We start from the raw sequence: 20,215 nt of genomic DNA, 5'->3' as shown, positions 1-20,215 counted from the left end.
GGTGGGGACATCCCAGCCAGGAGCGAGCTCAGGGCTGCAGTTCAGCACTCTGCGTTCTGTGAAAGATGCAGACGGAAATCCTCCACACCAACAAAAATCAAAACGCATAACTGACGTTAACAAGATTACCACACTAATAACTAAAATGGTTTCATTTTTGGTTTAAATTGTTACCTAATTTCTGACCTCTCAGGACCTCAGCAATTTCCAAGAAATGGTCTTCACAGAGTACTTTGTGACTCTGACTTCCATCTCCCTCCCTGGGAACCCCACCCCTGGCCTGACTGACGTCCCAGGAGCTGCCCTGGGGCTCCTGGGCCTTGGGAGCTACAAGGACCTCATTTCTATTCCCACAATCATCTTCGGCTGCACTTCCCATGAACGACACACACTTCCATTAGGATCATGAAATAAAGACTGGTCAAACCTTGCTAATCAAAATCTCTTCTTTACTATTTTTTTAAATGTTTTTTATTTATTTCTGAGAGAGAGACAGCATAAGCAGGGAGGGTCAGAGAGAGAGGGAGGCACAGAATCTGAAGCAGCTCCAGGCTCTGAGCTGGCAGCACAGAGCCCGACGTGGGGCTCGAACCCATGAACTGTGAGATCACGGCCTGAGCCGCAGTCGGACGCTTAACCGACTGAGCCACCCAGGTGCCCCACTTCTTTACTATTTCTTATTTAAACTAGGTAAAACTTGTAATAGGCATCAAGTACTTAGGGAAAAGAACGGACTAAATAAAATGAATGTTGTAACCAAAACGGCTACAAAACAGTCATCAAAGGCTGGTCTTTCATCCAGCAAACTAGTTAGAGGACAAATGACCACGGACCTTCCCCACCTATTCTATTTCACGCCCTCTGACCGGAGGGGTCTCCCCCTGCGCGCTAAGTGGGTCCAGCCGACAGCCTCCTGTCCCCGGCACAGCTGGGTGGGTGCCGGGCGGCGGGCAGGGGCGGTGCGCGTGGAGGTCTGCGGCTCCGGGAAGGGCAGGAGGGCGTCCCCGGAGAGCCAGGGGCAGGGGGACACGCACACAAGTGCCCTCGCTCACCTGTGCATCGGCGTGGGCCTGACGGACTCTGTCCGGCCCCGGACACTCGGAGATACAACGTACATTCCTGTGTCTTCCCAGATTCTCAGAGCCTTGATGCTTAAGTGGTAATTAACTGTCCGTAGGAAGCAACGCTCTCAAGAAAACGGCAAGGTCAGGAACGCGTCCTTCCTGAAGGACAATCGCATAACTTACAGGAAAGCGCCGTAAGCGCCAGAAGCGAGGCGAGCTCCGGTCGTCCCGTTTCCCGTAAACAGCGGCACACGGAGGGGAGCTCGTTCTTCAATCTCGTCTCAGAGTAAGCATGACGGGACGGTAGAGACGGCACCATAACGGCTAGAACTTAAGCGAATTAGTTCTTAGCCGGCTACTCTCAGTACCTGGGATACAGCGAGGCACACCCCATCTTCCCACCTGCCTGTCACCGCGACAACAGACCTCGAGCAGCGCTGCGGCCTGGGGCTCGGCTCCCCGAGGGCCGTATGCTCGGTGGCTACATGCGCACCGTCTGCGTGCAGTGCAGTCGTTCAGTCTGGCCCGTCTAGAAATTCCCCACCTGACTTTCACCTCGAGATGCAGAACTAGGAACCGGCTGGGCGGCGGGCACACGGGCAGCGCCTGGGCCTCTCTGGGGGGGGTTCCTGCAGCCGGCCTAGCTCCACGCCACCACGTAGCCTCGAACCTTCCCGCGGGGCTCTCTGAGGCTCCTACAAGGTGAAACATATCTGGGCCCGTGGGATCTCTGCCTGGAAGGCCCTTTCGCCTCCGAGCCATCCGCGGGGACGGCTCAGGGCAGCTCGGCAGGCCGCTGCCGGGGACACCCTCCCGGGACCTTGCCAGCCCCGGGCCGCGGCAGGCGCACGGGAACTGCTCACTGAAGCCAACTGCTATCATTATGGTTCTTCTGGTTCACCCGAGGAAGGGTGACAGAAGTGCATGTGCTTGTCCTTTGATCTGGCTTCACGTTTTATTCCCACCACTTGCTTTCAAATCCAGGCCGAAACAAGGCTATGGGACAGCTGGCCTGGCTGCCGGTCTGGCCCCCATGTGACACCCAGTCCAACGGGAGGCCGTGGGGCCTTGGCCACGTAGCCACTGCTCACACACGTCACCATCTCAACACGGGAGGGAGGGAGCCGGGTTTCAAGTAAGTCGAACTCGCTCCCCGTCCACAGCCCGTGAGGGCAGGAGGGGGAGCCGGGGCTGGCCAGGCCGGCCGGGCAGGCTGCACCCACACCGAACCAGGGAGCCGGTCCGGCCCCCCCCAACTCCACGCGTGAGCAGGGCTGGAGGAAGATCTGGGCACGGCCAAGCACCTCTAAAGCGACCACCCCTCACTCCCACGGTCAGGACGGTCCGGAGCCCGAACAAGGGCGGGGCCCACGCGGTCAGGGGCACGCTGCACTCTGGTTCCAGCACCGAGGCCGCGCTGCTGCCTAACTGGAGGCACCTCGTCTCACAGCGGTATGCCAGGCGCCCACACTCGGCTTCCCTCACACACGTGCCATGGCTCCCCACGGCCCTGTGGGCGCAGCAGACCAGGGCGGCAGCAGGAAAGGGGGCCCATCAGTGGCTAGACAGGGTAGTTCTTATTTTTTTAAGTTTATTTATTTTGAGAGAGAGCGAGCTAGTGGGGTAAGGACAGAGAGAAATGGGGACAGAGAATCTGAGGCAGGCTCTGTGCTGACAGCAGAACCCAACGCCGGACTCAAACCCACAAACCGTGAGATCATGACCTGAGCCAAGGTTGGACACTTAACCCAGTGAGTCGCCCAGGCGCCCCGACAGGGCAATTGTCGACGTGACCATGCTCAACGTCTGATGTGGGTGCATCATTAAAATGCAGGACCTTCACAAATGGGGGGCTGAGAGGGGGAGATGCCCTCCCCGGGCGGGACACGGCCAGAGTGGGTAGGGGTCTGCAGGTAAGAGCCCACGGAAGTGAGCCCCAGACTGCGTGCACACCTACCATCCAGAATCTGACCAAAAGATCACTTTATTGTTCCTTCCAGTTTCCAGCCCTAGCTCAGCACATCTCCACCCGTGTCTCCAGATTTCGGGTGACAGTCCCTGGTTCGTGGGCTCAGCTCCTTTCCACTCAAGGGCCAGGAACGCAGACTCCCAAGGCTGACGCTGGAGGAGGCAGTGTGCTCCCCCTTCCGGCAGGATGTGGGGGCGGCGACGAGGCCCCAGGGTGCTGGAACCACGAGCTGGGAGGACCCCAATTTCCAGTCACCCCGAGATGAGGCGTGACTCCAGGCGGGAGCACGCGTTGTGTCCGAGCCACGGGACACGCTGGGGACTGCGTGCCACAGCGCATGCTCACCCCGACTCTCCTCCCATAAACCCCGTGGCAAAACCCGACATCCGAATCTTTGCTTCTGGGGGCTCCTTGCTGGAGAAAGTCATACAGCAATTTAAAATAATCCTTCTAGAAACGGAGTCTCCGGTCTCAGCAACAGGGCGCATCTGTCTAATGCCTTGTTCTGGCTTGGTCTCCAGCCTTCTCCACTCCAAATCCCCAAGGTTATTTTTTCTTAAGGCTGGAGGCCTCTCCCCTGACTTTATTCTTTTTTTTTTTAAGTGTATTTACTGGAGAGAGAGGGAGAGAGACCGCATCAGCGCAGAGGCTGACGCAGGCACGAGCCCATGAACCACGAGATCACGACGTGAACCAAAGTCGAGTCTGCCACTCAACTGACTGAGCCCCTGGGGAGCGGGCCCCCGACCTTATTGTGACAGACAAGCACATTTCCTACGTCCTCCAGAACATGGGGCCGAATGGTGCTTCACGAGCAGCCGCCTCTGAGCGAGTCGGTACTCACCAGACTCCCTCCTGTTCTCTCTCCCGTCTCATGATACGGGTGATCCCCACTGGTTCACGCACACCCTCCTCTTGGCTGAAGACCTTCCTGCTTCCTTTGGGATGTGATTCCACTGACTTGGTCTCTCTGGAATCTTTTTTTTTTTTTAATTTTTAAAATGTTTTATTTATTTCTGAGAGAGAGACAGAGAGAGAGATAGACAGAGACAGTGCGAGCAGGGGAGGGTCAGAGAGAGAGGGAGACACAATCCGAATCAGGCTCCAGGCTCTGAGCTGTCAGCACAGAGCCCGACGCGGGGCTCGAACCCAGAACTGGGAGATCATGACTTGAGCCAAAGTCAGAGGCTTAACTGACTGAGCCACCCAAGCGCCCCTCTCTGGAATCTTCTACCTCCTTCCTTACTGCTAGCACGGCAAGGGAGCGTGGCCATATTTTCTCTGCCCTATAAACAACCCCCAGCCTCAGGAAACTCATCAGCTCTCCCACCCACCCCCTCGTTTCCCTACATCTGCCTTCTACCTGCACCTTATGGAGGTCCGCAAAGTCCTCCAGTCAGATCCACGCGGATTTCCTAGTCTGCTGCATTTGACATTGGTGACCATTCCCTCTGGCTTGAAACTCTTCTCTGATTCAATTCATACCTCTGCCCCTCTGTGTGGCTTCTCTTCCTCTGACCTGTACCCTGATCCTTGGAGAAGCAGACATCACGCCCTTGGCCCAAGCCTACTCAGTTTCCAGAGGGCAGTATCTGTCCCCACGGTACCTCTACCCTGATACAGCATCGTATCTAACTGCACCTAGAATTCTCTACCTTCCAGGGTCAAAGGCTCCTCAAGTTGCCAATGTTGGGGAAGTTTGAGGAGTGGGTACCATTTTTACAGGCTGTAGGCTGAGATGTGCAAAGCCTACCTTTATTTTCCTAAAATAAGTTCCTAAATAGTCTAATGGAATATAATCTGGTCACATCCTACCATTAGCAATCAGTATTTCAGACTTAAACTGAATTTCATTCTGGCCTTGGCCACTGCTCCCCCGCCTCTACCTCCAAGTTCCAGGACGGGCAAGGGCGGCTCAGTGGCATCTGAGGACGGGGAGGCCCCTCCCTGCTCTCTGCCCGCACGGAATTAGCTCTGGGCGCCGAGGCCCCGGGGCGGGTGGTCTGCACCACACAACTCATTCTCCTGGCCTTCTCCCCGGGCGGCACCCCTGGGGCCCCGCAGCGCCTGTGGGCGGGGCTCACCTGTGGAGGGTCGGGGCCCTGGGGTCTCGCCCGCGGGGGACGGGGACCATGTTGTCTCCAGCTTGCACGGCTCCGCCACTGGGGGTCTGCTCCAGGAGACAACGCTGCCCCCACACCTGCCCCTCTCGCTTCTCCCCTTCACCCCCGTTACTGTCCAGAGAGGCTAAGACACCACAGGGACGCCCACGCCGGGACGGTCCCTCGCGTAACCTCTCCCTTCTACCGCTCACCATAAACTCTGCCTTGGTTCCCTGAAGACTTGGCTACTTGAATCTCAAAAGCACACAGTTCTTTCAAATCAAAGTCTTGGTTTTCAAGACCACTAAATTTGTTTGTTTTTAAATCTATTTAGAAACTCAAAAGCTGAGCACCAGGCTACATATTTTTTGTTTCACGTTAATATTTTAAACTTCTTGGTTCTGCTGTGTGTGGTGTCAGAAAGTGGTCCAGGTTCATTCTTCTGCACGTCGCTGCCCGGTTTTCCCAGCAGCACTTGCTGAAGCAACTTTCTTTTCCCCACCGGACATTCTTCCCTGCTTTGTTGAAGATGAGTTGGCCATACGCCTGTGGGTCCATTTCTGGGTTCTCTGTTCTGTTTCTGAGCAGCTGGGACGATGCGTGGCACGTACAGTGCACGCCGCCTCCTCGGCCCCGTGCTGTACACACGGCTCGTCCAACTGTCCGCCACGCGTCCGCCTCACTCGCTGTCCGCCCTGCCCTTTGAACAGCTTTCCACAGCTTTTCCACCAGCGGGCGGGGTGCCCACCTCCCCAGGGCGACAAAAGCTGAAGACCCCCCACTTTACTTCGGAAGCCAGTACTGCAGCACTAACAAAATAACACACCAAATGCTTTTATACTTCTTGAATGGCTTAGATTCATTTTAAGGGGAAAATGATTAAATTACTCTTCATTCACGCTTCAGACTTGCACACAGACCGTCCTTCCTGAGCAGTGTGCGTCTTCCTCTGAAGAACAGACCCGGGACCTGCCCACCCGCCTCGCCTCCGGCGTAGAGCAGTCACAACCCAGCACGCTACACATCCTTAAACTGATTTAAAACGTGTACTAAATGAAATTGTGCGATGACACAGATACTTCAAGATGTCCAAGAATCCATTTGTTCGTTTACTGGCGTTAGTTAATTAGCATACAATTCTAACCATGAATATCGTTAGAACGGTTAGGGTTCTTCACGCAGAAAGCCAAGGTTTAAGAATAGGCTTCGAATAAGAATTCGTGCCTAATTAAGGAATGTGAAGAAACTTTTCAATCTGATTTTCTTCTGGAACCCAGTACACAGGCGTCAGTGACCTGATCTGACTGCTGAGGAGGCAGAGGGCGCGTGCTCTCCCGAATCCAAGCTGCTGCAAAGCCATCTGCATTTATCTGAAGGACGGAACAAATGCATCATCTCAGCCTGAAATTAAAACTTGGAAGTAGTCATTTTTCTTTATATTGTTTGAAATTAAAAACATATTAAATGGCCCATTATGAAAATTCTGTTTTCTACATTGTGGGTTTCAGACCATGTCTGTGTCTTGAGGCAATGAATTGTCATAAAAACACAAATTATTGACTTTAACTTAGGAAAATTGTTGCTCGCATGACTGAACATCCAACCCAAACACAATAAATCCCTCTCTAAATTGTGTCACACGCAAGCCACTCGTCCCCACAGGTCAGTGAACTCCACGTCGTGAGGTCACATTCGCCTCCTCCTCTGCTTCTCAGCGGTCCATGTGTCTATGCAGCGGGCATAGCCCACAGGCCCCCCTGCGGGAGACAAGGAGCCGGCGTGCGGCTTCCACACCCGCGGCTCAGTCAGCAGGAATCCTCTCTGGGGCTGGAAGACCCACCTTTGAGCTCCAGCCCTGGTTTCCTGAATCTGTTTGTTGCCTTTGGAAAATTTAAAACAAAACCAAAAACAACTACCCTTAACGTCCACGCAGCAGCTCAAACCTCAAATAGCCGTTACTTACCGACGGCTTACTATCTGTAAGACCCGGGTAAGAGGAGATAAATGCACCCACAACGCGCTCCCTCTTTTGCCTGTAATCGCTTTCAGGACACGGTCACCAGTGCGCATCCCAAGCAGTGACAGAGGCAGCCAAGACGCACGCGGCCGGGGCTACTGGTTTCTGGAGCGGCGGACGGAGAAAGGGGAGGACGCGGTTTCAACGGCGTCTTTGCCCAGTGTCCCAGGACCCCCATTTGGCAGGGGTGGGGGGTGGGGGGCCTCGGCGCCCACACCTGCCCAGGGCTTTCCACGGGGGATGGGGGGGCGGGCTCCATGGCAGGGACGCCCGTGACACGGCACAGGAGACCGTGACCACGGAGGTGCCGATAAAAAACCCACAGCTCATCAGAGAAACGTTACAGCCAACGCTCAGAGACTCGGAGCGACTTTCATCTCATTTCCTCTGAAATCAATTAAAGGCCAGTACTGCTCGGAACTCACCTACAGGCTTCCAGGGGGATGCTCTGCGTGTCTGCTACGTGTTTCACTGGTTCCCCTCTGTTCGCTCAGCATGTACTGAGCATCTAATGTGTTGGGCCTGACACACTAAACGCTTTGGCTGAGGGCTAGAAAATGACTAGGCAATGGCTCTAGCCCCCAAGAAATGAAACAAAAGTAAAAAAAGAAAGAGACAGAAACACTGGAGAATAACTACTTTAACGTGTCCTTGCCCTTTCTAAACACAACGCACATGCTTGTGCCTGAGCGGGGTGGCCCAGTCCCCCACAAGGGCACAGGCCACGGCCCCACGGAGGAAGGACACGGGCAAGGATGGTCCGGCCCAGATGCTGGACGCCAACAGGAGGGAAGAGGGGCAGGGCCTGGGCACGGAAGTAAAGGCACGAGGTAGGCGTATGTTTCCACTCCCAGGGAAGGGGCTCCGGGCCTGAGAGGGGGGCTCGAGGAGGCCCTGGGGGCCTGAACTGGAGCAGGAAGTGGGTCTGAATGCAGAGGAATCCATACACACAAATAAACGCAAGCCTGACGGTGTGTGTGTGCACGCATCTGTCCATCTGTCCAGCCATCCACCCGTCTTCCTGCCCATGTGTCCATCTGCCTGTCCGTCCACCCATCGGGCCCCTTACTGTCTGATGCCTGGGCCTGGGTGTAGTGCATCTCGACAGCCACAAGCACACGCCGCTCCAGACCCTGACTGCCAACTACCGTTCTCTGCCGACTGAACCCAGGGTGGGGGCGAGTCAAAGAAGGGACAAGATGCATCTGGAACATCTCTTTGCGGCAGGAAACACACACGGTGTATCAAGTGGTGGCTGTGTGATAACGGGGCCCAGACACTGGGCTGAAGGCACGAGCCACACGGAAGACAGCTGCAGCGTCTGGGGCGCAGCGTGAGCAGGGACGTGCACTCGCCTGCAGCCGCTCCCGGCCCGCGCACAGCCATGGCGCTCCCACCGCCCAGCTCGGCACCCCCGATGGCTGTCACGTGTGCCCGCGTCCCCTCCCACACCCGACAGAGCTTTCAAGCAAGTCATCTCCACCTGCGCCTTCTGGCTCCTGATGTCAACTGTCCGACACCTGTCACGCCTGCGGCGCCTGGAGCGCGGAAGGGGGCGCGACACAGCTCTGCCTGCGGGGTTCAGAGCCTGTGGCAGAGGCCGGCAAGGTGACACCCTGGTTTGCTGAGTGCGAACCGTGTGCAGGGGACACACAGACACGCACAACCCTTGTGGGCAGGAAATCATGCACTAGAGGGACCGGCAGACACCTGCTCACATCTGTCCTAAGGCTCAGGATGAGCACGGGCCGTTCTGAGGCTGCCCCGGGCCCGGCCCCACACGGCCCCACGGCCACTGGGACGGGTCGGCGACGACACGGAAATGCCTGACAGGACCCCCCACGACGCCATCAAGCAGTAAGTGTCCCAACCGACACGCCCGAAAGCTGCGCCCGGGAGGCCCTGTTGGCCGGGGAGGGACCACCTACCCTCTCACCGGTCCGTTTGGGGCTTGTTTGGAACTCTTCCCACTGCGCCTTGGAAACACCACGAGGAAAATCGCTGGCACACCAGCTCCGATTTACACTGAAGGGAAGAAAAGGAATGTCTGGCGTGTGACTTCTCCCACACAAGTTTCTGTGTCCTGTGTTCCAATGTCAGGGTTCAAAATGTCATTCTGACAAGGCCCCAAACTTTTCATTTTGATGTCTTCCGTGGTTGAAAATGAGCTTCTCGGGGATGCCTGGCTGGGAGACTGCCTGCCTCTCAGGAGCCTGGCAGTCAGCAGCTCGTCACAGTGGGAAGGCTTGCACACTCACACACACACGAGCTCGTCACAGTGGGAAAGCTCACACACTCACACATACGAACTCATCACAGTGGGAAGGCTCACACACACACACACGAGCTCGTCACAGTGGGAAAGCTCACACACTCACACACACGATGAGTTTTAAAGTTTTACAAAAGGTAATTATTAGCTGACACTGCTAATTACATAGGAGAAAAAAAGCCATTTAATTTCATGTTAAATTTATCATACACGTTTTAGTTAATGCAGTTTTAAAAAAAGAAACTTTGGTACAGTTGCTACTCTAACGTCAACAAGTCAAATTTTTAAAAAACAGTAGCATCCAGAATATATTTTCAGTTGTATGAAAAAACAAGCTGAAACCAGATGTCTTATGATTTGCTTCTGAGGAGTCTTTTTAAAAAAAATTATCACTTAGAGAAAGTTAACTATGGAGGGGAAAGAATGGAGCAGCTCCTTCAGGAAGCTGTGGAACCACTCAATCCGCGTGGCAGGCGCTATGCTAGGGGCTGGAACCCATATGGGGCCGGCATGGGACACGGGGGTGTCCCTGCACGGGGGGTGGCCAGCACGGGACACGGGGGTGTCCCTGCACGGGGGGGTGGCCAGCACGGGACACGGGGGTGTCCCTGCACGGGGCGGGCCAGCATGGGACACGGGGGTGTCCCTGCACAGGGGGGCGGCCAGCACGGGACACGGGGGTGTCCCTGCACGGCGGGGTGGCCAGCACGGGACATGGGGGTGTCCCTGCACGAGGCCGGCACAGGATGTGGAAGGGGTCTCCGCTCGGGGCCGGCTGTCGGGGGGGCCTCGGCCGCAGGCAGTGAGCTGGAGGCACCCTGCACAAAGGGCCAGTGGGCTCCCCGCCAGCCAGGCCACAGCCACGACGACACACATGTCACATGACCTGCCAAGTGCTGGCCGGCTGATGCTCCCCCCCCCCCCCAAGGGCGGCTTTCTCTTTTTCTCTCTGAGGAGCCAGAGGTGGGGGTGCGGGGAGAACCCTGCACAGTCAGCCTTCCCAGGGGACAGAGAGGAAAGCAAATGACCTTCCCTCCTTGCTGACCTGGCTGGGACCTCCCCCCCTCCCCCGAGAAGTCTGCGTCTGATCACACACCACGCACTTGACCTGTCCCTGACCCAGGACGGCCACGCGACACCCAGTGTGTGCAGGGCCACACCGCACATCTGTGCCGCTCAGAGCGCCACAGCCCTCCTGGGAAGAAGACGCCGGCTCCGGGAGGCTCCCAACAACAGAGACGTCTCTACGCCCCTCCTGCCTCCACCCGCACCCCACCTTCCTCAGGTTCTACAGGGGTCCCTGTGCTCTCAGGCCTGCCCCTCACCCGCACCTGATGGTGCCATCAGAGACGCCTCAGGACGTGAGCTCCATTCGCTGAGCTCACACAAAGTGACACGGACGGGGCGTGCTAGACAAGGCTCCACAACTTCCAGAAACTTCTAACCGTTTTTATGGTCTCGGAATAAGGTTTCAAGGTTTCAAAAAAAAAAAAAAAATATGAAAATACTTATGTGCTTCTTGAATAAATACGACTTCATTGTTAAGATTCTGATTATAAAGAAATCCACTCTACTGCCTGGAAATGGTAAAATACAGTCCAGGAACACACGACAGACGGCAGTGAGCCCGCCTCATTCAGCTCCAGGTAAAACTGGGTCTCTTTAGTGATACCAAGTGTTTATTTTCTTTTAAATAATAAATGGGCTTGTGTTCATAGCCAGAACACCTTCTTTATAATCAAATTCATATTCAAAAGGGACCTAGGGACCAAACCCAGGTTTCCAGTGTAGACACGTGCCACACGCTCTGCTGGAGCACCGTGTCCCAGAAGTCATCGTCACGACTGCTTCCGAAGCAGTTACATTTTGCCCCTTTACTGCTTTCCTGGAATTATAAGTGTATTCACACTCACACTGCCGATGAAAAAACACAACTTTTAATCGTGAGCAGCTGTGATATTAACGTGTGCGGGGACGCAAGCGCTGTGAAGGCGGCACAGCGGGCTGCCTGGGCGCCGAGGGCCCCCTGCGCCCCGGAACGGCTTTAATGCAGGCTGGTTACCCTAGCGGTCTTTTCCCGAGGAGGCTTTCAAGCCTGTGACTTGTGAATATTAATAACGGCTATGCAGGGAAGCATTCCGGAAGTCTCCTCACCCACGGAGAGCAACCACGATGCCATCCTCCACAACACGCAGCGTGTCCGTGAGGCCCATGGCCGCCTTTCTAAACACGTATTCAAATCCAAAGGTGTTTTACTACTCGCGAAGGGAACCATTAAACAAGTTAGGGGTGCACCGCCTCCATGCGGCCACAAGAAAAGAAAAAAATAAGTAATTTTATTGTAACATCTTCGTGTAGGTCAAAGCAACTTTTAAAATATTAATAAATTGTCCTTTTTAACAGAAGGAGCCTGTTCCCTAGAACACCGGGCGGAATTCAGCCTCGCCAGCTAGGTTTTGTTCTGCTCTCTGCAGACACCCTGACAGCAGCGCGGGGAAGTGGCTCTAATTCACATAATGGCACATATCACCTGTCTGTCAGTGAGACGTCTGAAAGCATCTTTTTATTAGACACACAAATCAATACACCCGAGGGACTGCAACAACTGCCTGCAGCAACCCATACTGTCGCCTCATCCCTGAGGCTCCTGCTCAGAGCAGCTTATTATTATGAATGGCATGAAAATGGCAACCTGTCACAATTGATTTTTCTTAGCCTCCTGTAAGAATTTTTCCATCTTAAATGTAATCAAGTATCATCTTATTAAATACGTCTCAAGATATGTCTTATAAAACAGTCCATTACTCAAGTTTAAATTCCTTGTAATTTAAACTTCCACCAAATATTATTTAAGTAACTACTCAGTAATCAAAACTTTTGATTTGTTCAAAGTTCTAAGATAAAAATTTTAAATTGAGGGGCGCCTGGGGGGCTCAGTCGGTTGAGCATCCGACTTTGGCTCAGGTCACGATCTCACGGTTTGTGGGTTCCAGCCTCGCGTCGAGCTCTGCGCTGGCAGCTCGGAGCCTGGAGCTGCTTCCGATTCTGTGTCTCCCTCTCTCTCTGACCCTCCCCTACTCAAGCTCTGTCTCCAAAATAAATGAACATAAAAACAAATTTTTTTCAAACTGAGTAGATCCCACCTTCCGGCTTTGCAGCTGCCATCAGCTGAATGTGGAAGGAGTCGTGCCAGCCCTGAAAAGGAGCCAGGAGAACTTTTCTTCACCTTAGAGGTTTCCTCATCTACTAATCTGGTAGGATTTATTATCCCCACGTCTGGATAAAACGTGCTACACTTCCTTAAAAAAGTATTCTGGTAAACCCTCGTAATAACCATAAAGCTGTATGTTCTGATTATATAAAATTATCAACTTCAAGGATCAGTCTAAAAGGATGCATTAAAGTGGACATTTGCCATGAAGCTTGGTTGTATCTTAATTAATTTGCCTCCGAATCCTCCTTCCTGTCACGACCACTAAGGAGAAGATGCTCTCTTACAGCACGTGCCACAGCCTCCACACACGGCTGCAGCCCCTGCTTCTGATTCAGGAGATCTAGAAGATTCCCGGGGGCGGCCTCAGTGCAGGCAGAGGTGACACGGAAGTCTCCATCCCAGCGCCACTCGGCTGGGCCACGAGAGAAGGCTGTGTGGACAGAGAGGTGTCACCGGGGGAGACAGGTGGCTGAGGCAGTGGCTAGAGAAACTGCCTGAATTTCTATTTCTCAAAACGCAAACTCAGGACCGGGCGGCAGCATCTGGGACCCCAGGAGATGTGAAGTGAGGGTCTCCTTACTTTTCTACTTGAGGTTTTCTTTTTAAAAAGCTGCTAGAGAACAGTATAGACACAGCGAAGACAGAAAGAAGTGGCCTAACTAAGGCCTGGGGCAGGAGAAGGGTAGAAGAACATGGTTAGCAACAGGTTTTACGAAGCAACTCGTGACGGCGCTGACCCAGCCTGCACCCTTCCACGTGGCTGCGGGAACATATTCTGGAAGTCCAGCTTCTGTGGGGGAGTCACAGACACGTCCCCTGAGCCGGCAAGGACGGCGGGTGCTCTTCCCTGTGGGGCAGGGGGTGGGTGGTGGGGACGAAGGGCTGTGGCGAGGTGGAGCACAGCCTGCAGCACGCTGCCTGCGTCAGCGAGAGGCCGCTGCCAGCCCCCCGGTCCCTGTGGCCCTCCCGCCCGCAAACAGCCACGGCTGGTCCTGAACACCCTGGAGTTTGGGAGCCTACACCGGCACGCTCTGGTACTTGGCGCCACGCCCCGTGTCCCTTTCGCCGCCTCGCTGTTGGGACCACTGACTCTGGCCTTCCACCAACACTCGTTCACCGAGCGCTTTCCATCCGGGAAGCTGAAAGCACTTTCCCACGGGCATGTCCCCTTCTCTGCCCACTGGTGAAGGTGCCAGGGAAGCGCGACCCTGAGCCAGAGGGGGGCCGTTTTCCTGCGAACCCGGGAAGCCAAGAGCGAATCTTCTCACAGGTCGTCATCGGCTACACACTTGAGTCACGGCTCCTGACAGGTGTCTCCACGGCTGCACTGTCCCCGCATATGTTGGGGACCCCTCTCCGTCCCTTCTTGCATACGTTTGGGGGTGGGGGACCCCTCTCCTTTCATGGAAAGCATTAGCAGTTCTGCATTTTCCCGCCAGAAAGAAACAAAATGGATGAAATGCTCGCCCTGCACCCCGCCTGCCCCCCGCCCCGGCCCGTGAGCCCCACTCCACTGGAGCACACGGACGACGATGTCCACGGCCGCAGGACCCTCCGGAGCTGCACGCGCTGTCCCTTTCCGTTTCCCACCCCGACAGCGGCTGGCCCCCCGCCATCTCCACCCTGCTTCCTGGCTCCCCTGCTCCGTCAGCCCCTCCCTGCCCGCACTGCTTAGGGTCTGAGGAGGCTCCTGTTGTGTCTGCACTGTACGTACAAGGCCTGGACACTGTCATCGGCAGCCATGCCGGGGTGGCAGGCAGTTCCAGGCCATCGAGGAGCCCCGCTTCCCCAATCCCCCCCGCTCCCCCGTGCAGGGCTGGCCGAGCCCTCCCAAGGTCACCATCACTGGAGGAGCCGCGAGTCAGCACGCAGCCCGCTAGGCCAGGCGGTCCACCCCAGGGGCTCCTCCCCAGGGGGCTGCGACGAGCACCTGCTCCGAGGAGAGAGGCCTTCGTCGTGGGAGGCTAGCCATGGTGGCCTCAGGGCCACACACGTGGTGGCAAGACGTGGGACAGGGCGACCATCACATGGGTCAGCGCCCCCACACGCCCTCTGCTCACAGGGCGGCCCCAGGACAGAGGTCACGGAACAGTGTGCCTCCCTGAGGGAGGGACACTCAGGTAAGCGATCGGACTTCCCTTTTAAGGGCCTCCTTGTTTCCAGTAGCCTTCTTTGAAGTCCAAGAGCACGGAATGTTCTCCACATAACATCTTCGAGCGAATAATACCTTCTGTCTTTGCTTCTCTCCTCAGGGATCCAGTATCGCTGGACCTTTCATTCAGCGCAGACCAGGGCTTCCTCTGGGGAAGTCCCATTGCGGCACGCTTATAACGGCTCTTCAATTTCTCTTATAAATACGGCATTTAACACTTAGAAATATTTAATAACATATGCACATTTGGAGATTTTATTCTTATTCCTTGATTTACAGAAGCATTTTCATATTTTATGAGAGCGTTTTCGTATCACCTGGGTGCTCCATGACCCTCAGTGCCCTCACGGAGACGCGAGCCCCACGCGGACAAGCACAGCCTTCTGCACAGCAGTGTCCCTGCTCTAAAGCCAGATGACGCCCTCCCCCCCAGGGCTGTCACTCATGGCACCATGCACACAGCGCCTGCCGCGCGCCAGCGCTCCACCTCGGCCTCAGCTCTCCCGGCTGAACTCATGTCCAGCTGGAAGGGGAGCCCTGAGCGCTAAGCGCCAGGAAGGTGCCAGCCAAGGACAGCACGTGTGCTTCATGCGTGGGGCTGACGAGTGGCAGGGCGGGGCAGGGGGGGAGGGCGGGGGGGGAGGAGGGGGAATAGGAGCAGCGGCAGAAGGATGTGCACACGGGCACTCGGGTCCCCAGGCCGCCTGGCGTGGCGTGAGGCAGAGCGCCCCCACGGCTGCTTGCACGATGAGCATTTCCGAACTGACGAGGAGGGCTGGGCTGAAGAGCGTGGCCCGCTCACACTGCACACCTCATTTGACAGGAAGCCAGTGATGGTGGGGAATATTCACTTAGTAAGACACAGAATGAAGCCACTTGCCCAGGGCCATGGAGCTGGCCGGTGGCTGCGCCCAGACTCTAACCAGATGGTAAAATCTGGGCCAGCTCCTCACTGCAGGCAGAAACGGGAAGGCTCCCCTGACTGCCCCATGTCATCACCCACAGGGAAGAGCACGTGGGCCAGAACCAAAGGTGTGTGGACAGCAGTGAGCTGTGGACAGCGGTGAGCTGTGCACAGGGACGCTGGGAGGGGGGCAGAAGGTAAGCCGTGTGGAAGAGTAAGGTGCCAGGAGACAGGAGTCTTGGTAAATGACAGGATAGCTTTTAAGATTTTAACACTTAATATTTAAAATTAAATTTACCCTCAATATTCATCCTAAAAGTAAAATGTTTAAACATGATAAATAAAATACACCCTAGGATCCATACATGCATTATTAGAACATTCTAGGTTTGCTTACTGAAGAAAAAAATCACTGTACTTCCCAGAAAACATAAGCAAATATGCATGTGATTCTGTCGATAATTTGTTTAATAACTTAGTTTTTTTAAAAAAATTTTTTAACCTTTTTATTTTTTATTGAGAGACAGACAGAGCATAAGCATGGGAAGAGCAGAGAGAAGGGGAGACAGAGAATCTGAAACAGGCTCCAGGCTCTGAGCTGTCAGCACAGAGCCCGACGCGGGGCTCGAGCCCACAAACTGTGAGATTATGACCTGAGCTGAAGTCGGATGCTTAACCGACTGAGCCTCCAGGAGCTCCTGATTTAGTTTTCAATAAATTGAACTCCACTGAAGAATAAAGGACTTTGGCTGCAGTGCCTCACAAGGTCATCCCGCAGTCATCACAATCAAGACTTTACTAGAACGAGAGCAGTCTTTTCCTGTAGTAAATGTGTCACACGCAGAGGCACCTGGTGCCCTAACACACAGTGTCCGGCCGAGCTCACCAGGAGGACACGCCCGGCCCTGGTGGGGTCCAGGACATGGCAGACACAGCGCCCAGCAGGGCCGCTCCGCTGCCCGGTCGTTGGGGAGATGCTCCTTGGGCCACGGACGCCTTCCTAATGTTGGAAGGGTTAACTATTTTACTTTATTTTATTTATTTAGATTTCTTTGAGAGTAGGGGTGAGGGGCAGAGAGAGGGAGAGAGAGAATCCCAAGCAGGCTCCACGTTGTCAGTACGGAGCCCTATGCAGGGCTCGATCCCACAAAATGTGAGATCACGACCTCAGCCAAAATCAGGAGTCTGACACTAAACTGAGCCACCCAGGCACCCCAGAAGGGTTAACTATTTTTTAAAACTGTACTTAGCTTAAAAAAAAGAAAAAAGAAAAAAGAAACACATCTTATCCTTTAAAATATCTTTTCAAAGCATTATTTCACTTCTGTTGCTTTGTAATAAGATTTCCTGCAACAGTTAACCTTTCCTAGCCATACTCACAAAGCCGGGTTTGAATCCACACGAGTGTTTTTTGGTTCTACTCAGACACACCTCTCATTATGTTTCAAGTAAGAGTAAAATGCACAGTTAGAAAGAGCTTCTCATAAAGTGGACATGAGCACAGACTGTGGCTTGACAGTACAACATATATTATACAAATAACAGCTAAAAATTCAAACTTTTTGTTACAATTTAACTTATGCATGCTGACTACATAAATAATAATTTTAGGAATATGACAAATACAATCAATTTAGAAATATAATCAAGCAGTCTTTAAAACTAAATTCTGATTTTCAATATGCTTATGAAATGGAAGTAGCTTAAATAAAACAAGTTTAACAATGCCATGCTATAAAGCTAAATACTATAACATGTTAATATAGATTCTTTTATTTTAAAAATGAACCATCAACAAAAAAATTAAAACTGTAAAATAAAGAAAAACCCCACAATTAACTACCAAATTATGGGCAAATTGTATCCAACAGAGAAAACTTAAAGGTCATGAACAACTCTGATTAAGCAAGAAAAGGCACTTTTGGAAGTTGTTCACCTTGAGCGCTTACACAGGTGCAGAGAGCTCACATCTGGAACCACCCCCATTTCTGAAACTCTGGTTTTATGGTACATATTAAGCTAAAAGCAACAAGCTCTTCAGAAATGCAGCACTTTCTTACTGAAAGGGAAAATCAAGTCATTAAAGCAGCCGCTCCTTAATCTAGCCTACCTTATTTTTTGGATTGGATGTGTTCATTACACTTCGAGTCTCTTTTCCCGTATAAATGACAACACCTATTACAGTACCTGCAAAAACATGAGAGTGGTCCTTACCGAGAGGCCTCAGAGTGAGCACAGAGAACACTTTCTAACCAACAGTCTTGATGGAAAATATGATTCACTATTTGATTTTACATAAATGTACCCAGCAGCACATTTTAACTTGTCTACTTCAAGAAAGTCTAATCTCAACTTTCAAAATAAACTCAACTCAATATACAACTCAAATGACTCCTTAGGCAGTACCCGCACACAGTAGAAAAGGCACTACTATGCTCTTCCCTGTCAAGGGAAAGGGTGACCCCCCCATCCGTTCCCGTCTGCTGGTGCTGAATGCACATGGCGAGGCGGCACCCCGGGACCCGCGCCCCGGACGACACCGACTGGGCCACCTTCCCCCCAGAGCCTCTGCTGACGCTCCAGCACAGACACGATTACGGCAGTGAGACAATCACATATGGAACACGTGATTTTGAACATAGATGTTTTTTATTCACGTCTCCTGAAAATGTGGTTTTCTAAGTGTACATGTCAAGAAGAAACTATCACTTTGTGGCCTGTCAGGCAGAAGAATAAAGAAACACTTCTAGACCGGCCCCTGAAGGGTCAGAGGCACTTGCCTCCCTAACATTAAATGAAAACCCATTCCGGGCTGTTTCCAAACCGCAGCTGTGTGTAATCTACGTTCCTGGTTTTCGTAGGTTTTGGTGTGAGACGTGATTACACTGAGGGACCTTCGGAGCAGGAGTCCCTGCGATGATGAGGACACAGACATCTGAGGTCACACGACTGTAGCGTGCGACACGACTGTAGCCTGTGACATGCAGCGAGTCATTAGTCCTGTGGAGCGAGTGTGATCTTCGCTCCTGGGCGCACACGACCAGAGAGCTGCAAACCGCAAGGATGCATGACAAAGGGTCTCCCCCGCGCAGCACCCAGAAGGATGCAGATGGCAGAGGGCTGCTCAGCAGACGTATCTGCAGAGGTTACACATTTTTATTTGAAAATAAGCATTTCCTCCCAACCACACTTTTCACTGTGCCATGCGGAGGGCTGTGCAGCTGGAATTTACCGTGTGGGCCCCCCCGCCCCCCACCCCATCCCGAACGGAAAGCGGCCCAAACTGCACCCAGGCTACCTTTCTGCGCTCTGGTCCAGACACTCTTCCACAGGCAGCCCTGTACTTAGTGTGCAGGAAAGTATTAAACACATGATGCTACAATACTGTACGGGACTTTCAAAACAAACACATCAAACATTCTTTAGTCAGTTAACCAAACGTTAAATCTGACCAGATCAGTATTTTCTCCCTTTTTTACCAATCAAATTTAACTTAACCAAAATGTAAAAGTGTCTGATGGGGCGTCTGGGTGGCTCAGTCAGTTGAGCATCGGACTTCAGCTCAGGTCATGATCTCACAGTTGCTGGATTCGAGCCTCACATCGGGCTCAGTGCTGACAGCTCAGGGACTGGAGCCTTCTTTGGATTCTGTGTCTGCTTCTCTCTCTGTCCCTCCCCTAATCATGCTCTTTCTCTCGAAGATAAACATTAAAAAGAAATTTTAAATAAAATGAAAAATAAAAGTGTCTAACATTAAATAAGCTCATTAAGGGGCGCCCGGGTGGCTTAGTCGGTTGAGCGTCCGACTTTTGCTCAGGTCATGATCTTGTGGTTCGTGGGTTCGAGCCCCGCATTGGGCTCTGTGCTGACTGCCAGCTCGGAGCCTGGAGCCTGTTTCAGAGTCTGTGACTCTCTCTCTCTCTCTCTCTGACCCTCCCCTGCTCACGCTGTCTCTCTCTCTCTCTCTCTGCTAGAAATAAATAAAACATTAAAAAAAATTTTAAATAAGCTCATTAATGTTAAAAAGTATCAAAAAAAAGAAAAAAAAACCCAAAAAACATAACAAGAGAAACTACAAAATTATTTTGAATATTAGCAGAACAAGTCTCAGAGAAGACATAAAATTAATCAAGCCAGAAAACCTGTCCTAAAATCCAAATTATTAGCAACGTTGACTCTGGTCGACAGCTGGTATTACAGTTAAAAGCATCGAAGTGAAATATGAGAAATAACAGGACGAACGAGAACGGCCTGCTCAGACGCACACAGACACCGTGCACCAGCGTCTGCGGGCCACACCCACACGTGACGGTGCCTCCCAGAGCACCACCTGTCATCACTGCAGAATCTACAAGTCTGCTGAAGGCTGTCCTGTGTGTTACCCCATCTCACGCTCAATAGGAATGAGTCCTCCATCTACTCAGAGGGCATTTTATTCTGAGTCCATCATGTCTTCTGACTGGTAACGTTACTCAAGGCAGCACAAAGTACTTGGAAGGCTCTCCATGCTCGCTGACAAAT

The 20,215-nt window shown here is 53.0% G+C and overlaps 1 protein-coding gene across 7 annotated transcripts in view; it reads right to left on the bottom strand.

The window, feature by feature from the left end:
* The window catches only part of ATP9B (ATPase phospholipid transporting 9B (putative)), a 226,465-nt gene that overhangs the window by 83,596 nt on the left and 122,654 nt on the right, over positions 1-20,215 (bottom strand). For all 7 annotated transcript variants that reach the window (XR_005530783.1, XR_005530782.1, XM_039245815.1 and 4 more), the window contains one exon: positions 17,805-17,881. Coding sequence is in view for 5 of the 7 variants with exons in the window: in XM_039245815.1 (XP_039101746.1) it covers positions 17,805-17,881 (77 nt within the window). In the remaining 2 variants the exon portion in view is untranslated. The remainder of the gene's footprint in view (positions 1-17,804; positions 17,882-20,215) is intronic.

This window comes from Hyaena hyaena, unplaced genomic scaffold (assembly GCF_003009895.1).
Source record: "Hyaena hyaena isolate Hyena2069 unplaced genomic scaffold, ASM300989v1 scaffold_267, whole genome shotgun sequence".
NCBI classification, from domain to species: domain Eukaryota; kingdom Metazoa; phylum Chordata; class Mammalia; order Carnivora; family Hyaenidae; genus Hyaena; species Hyaena hyaena.
This window is presented reverse-complemented; position numbering and strand designations above follow the sequence as displayed.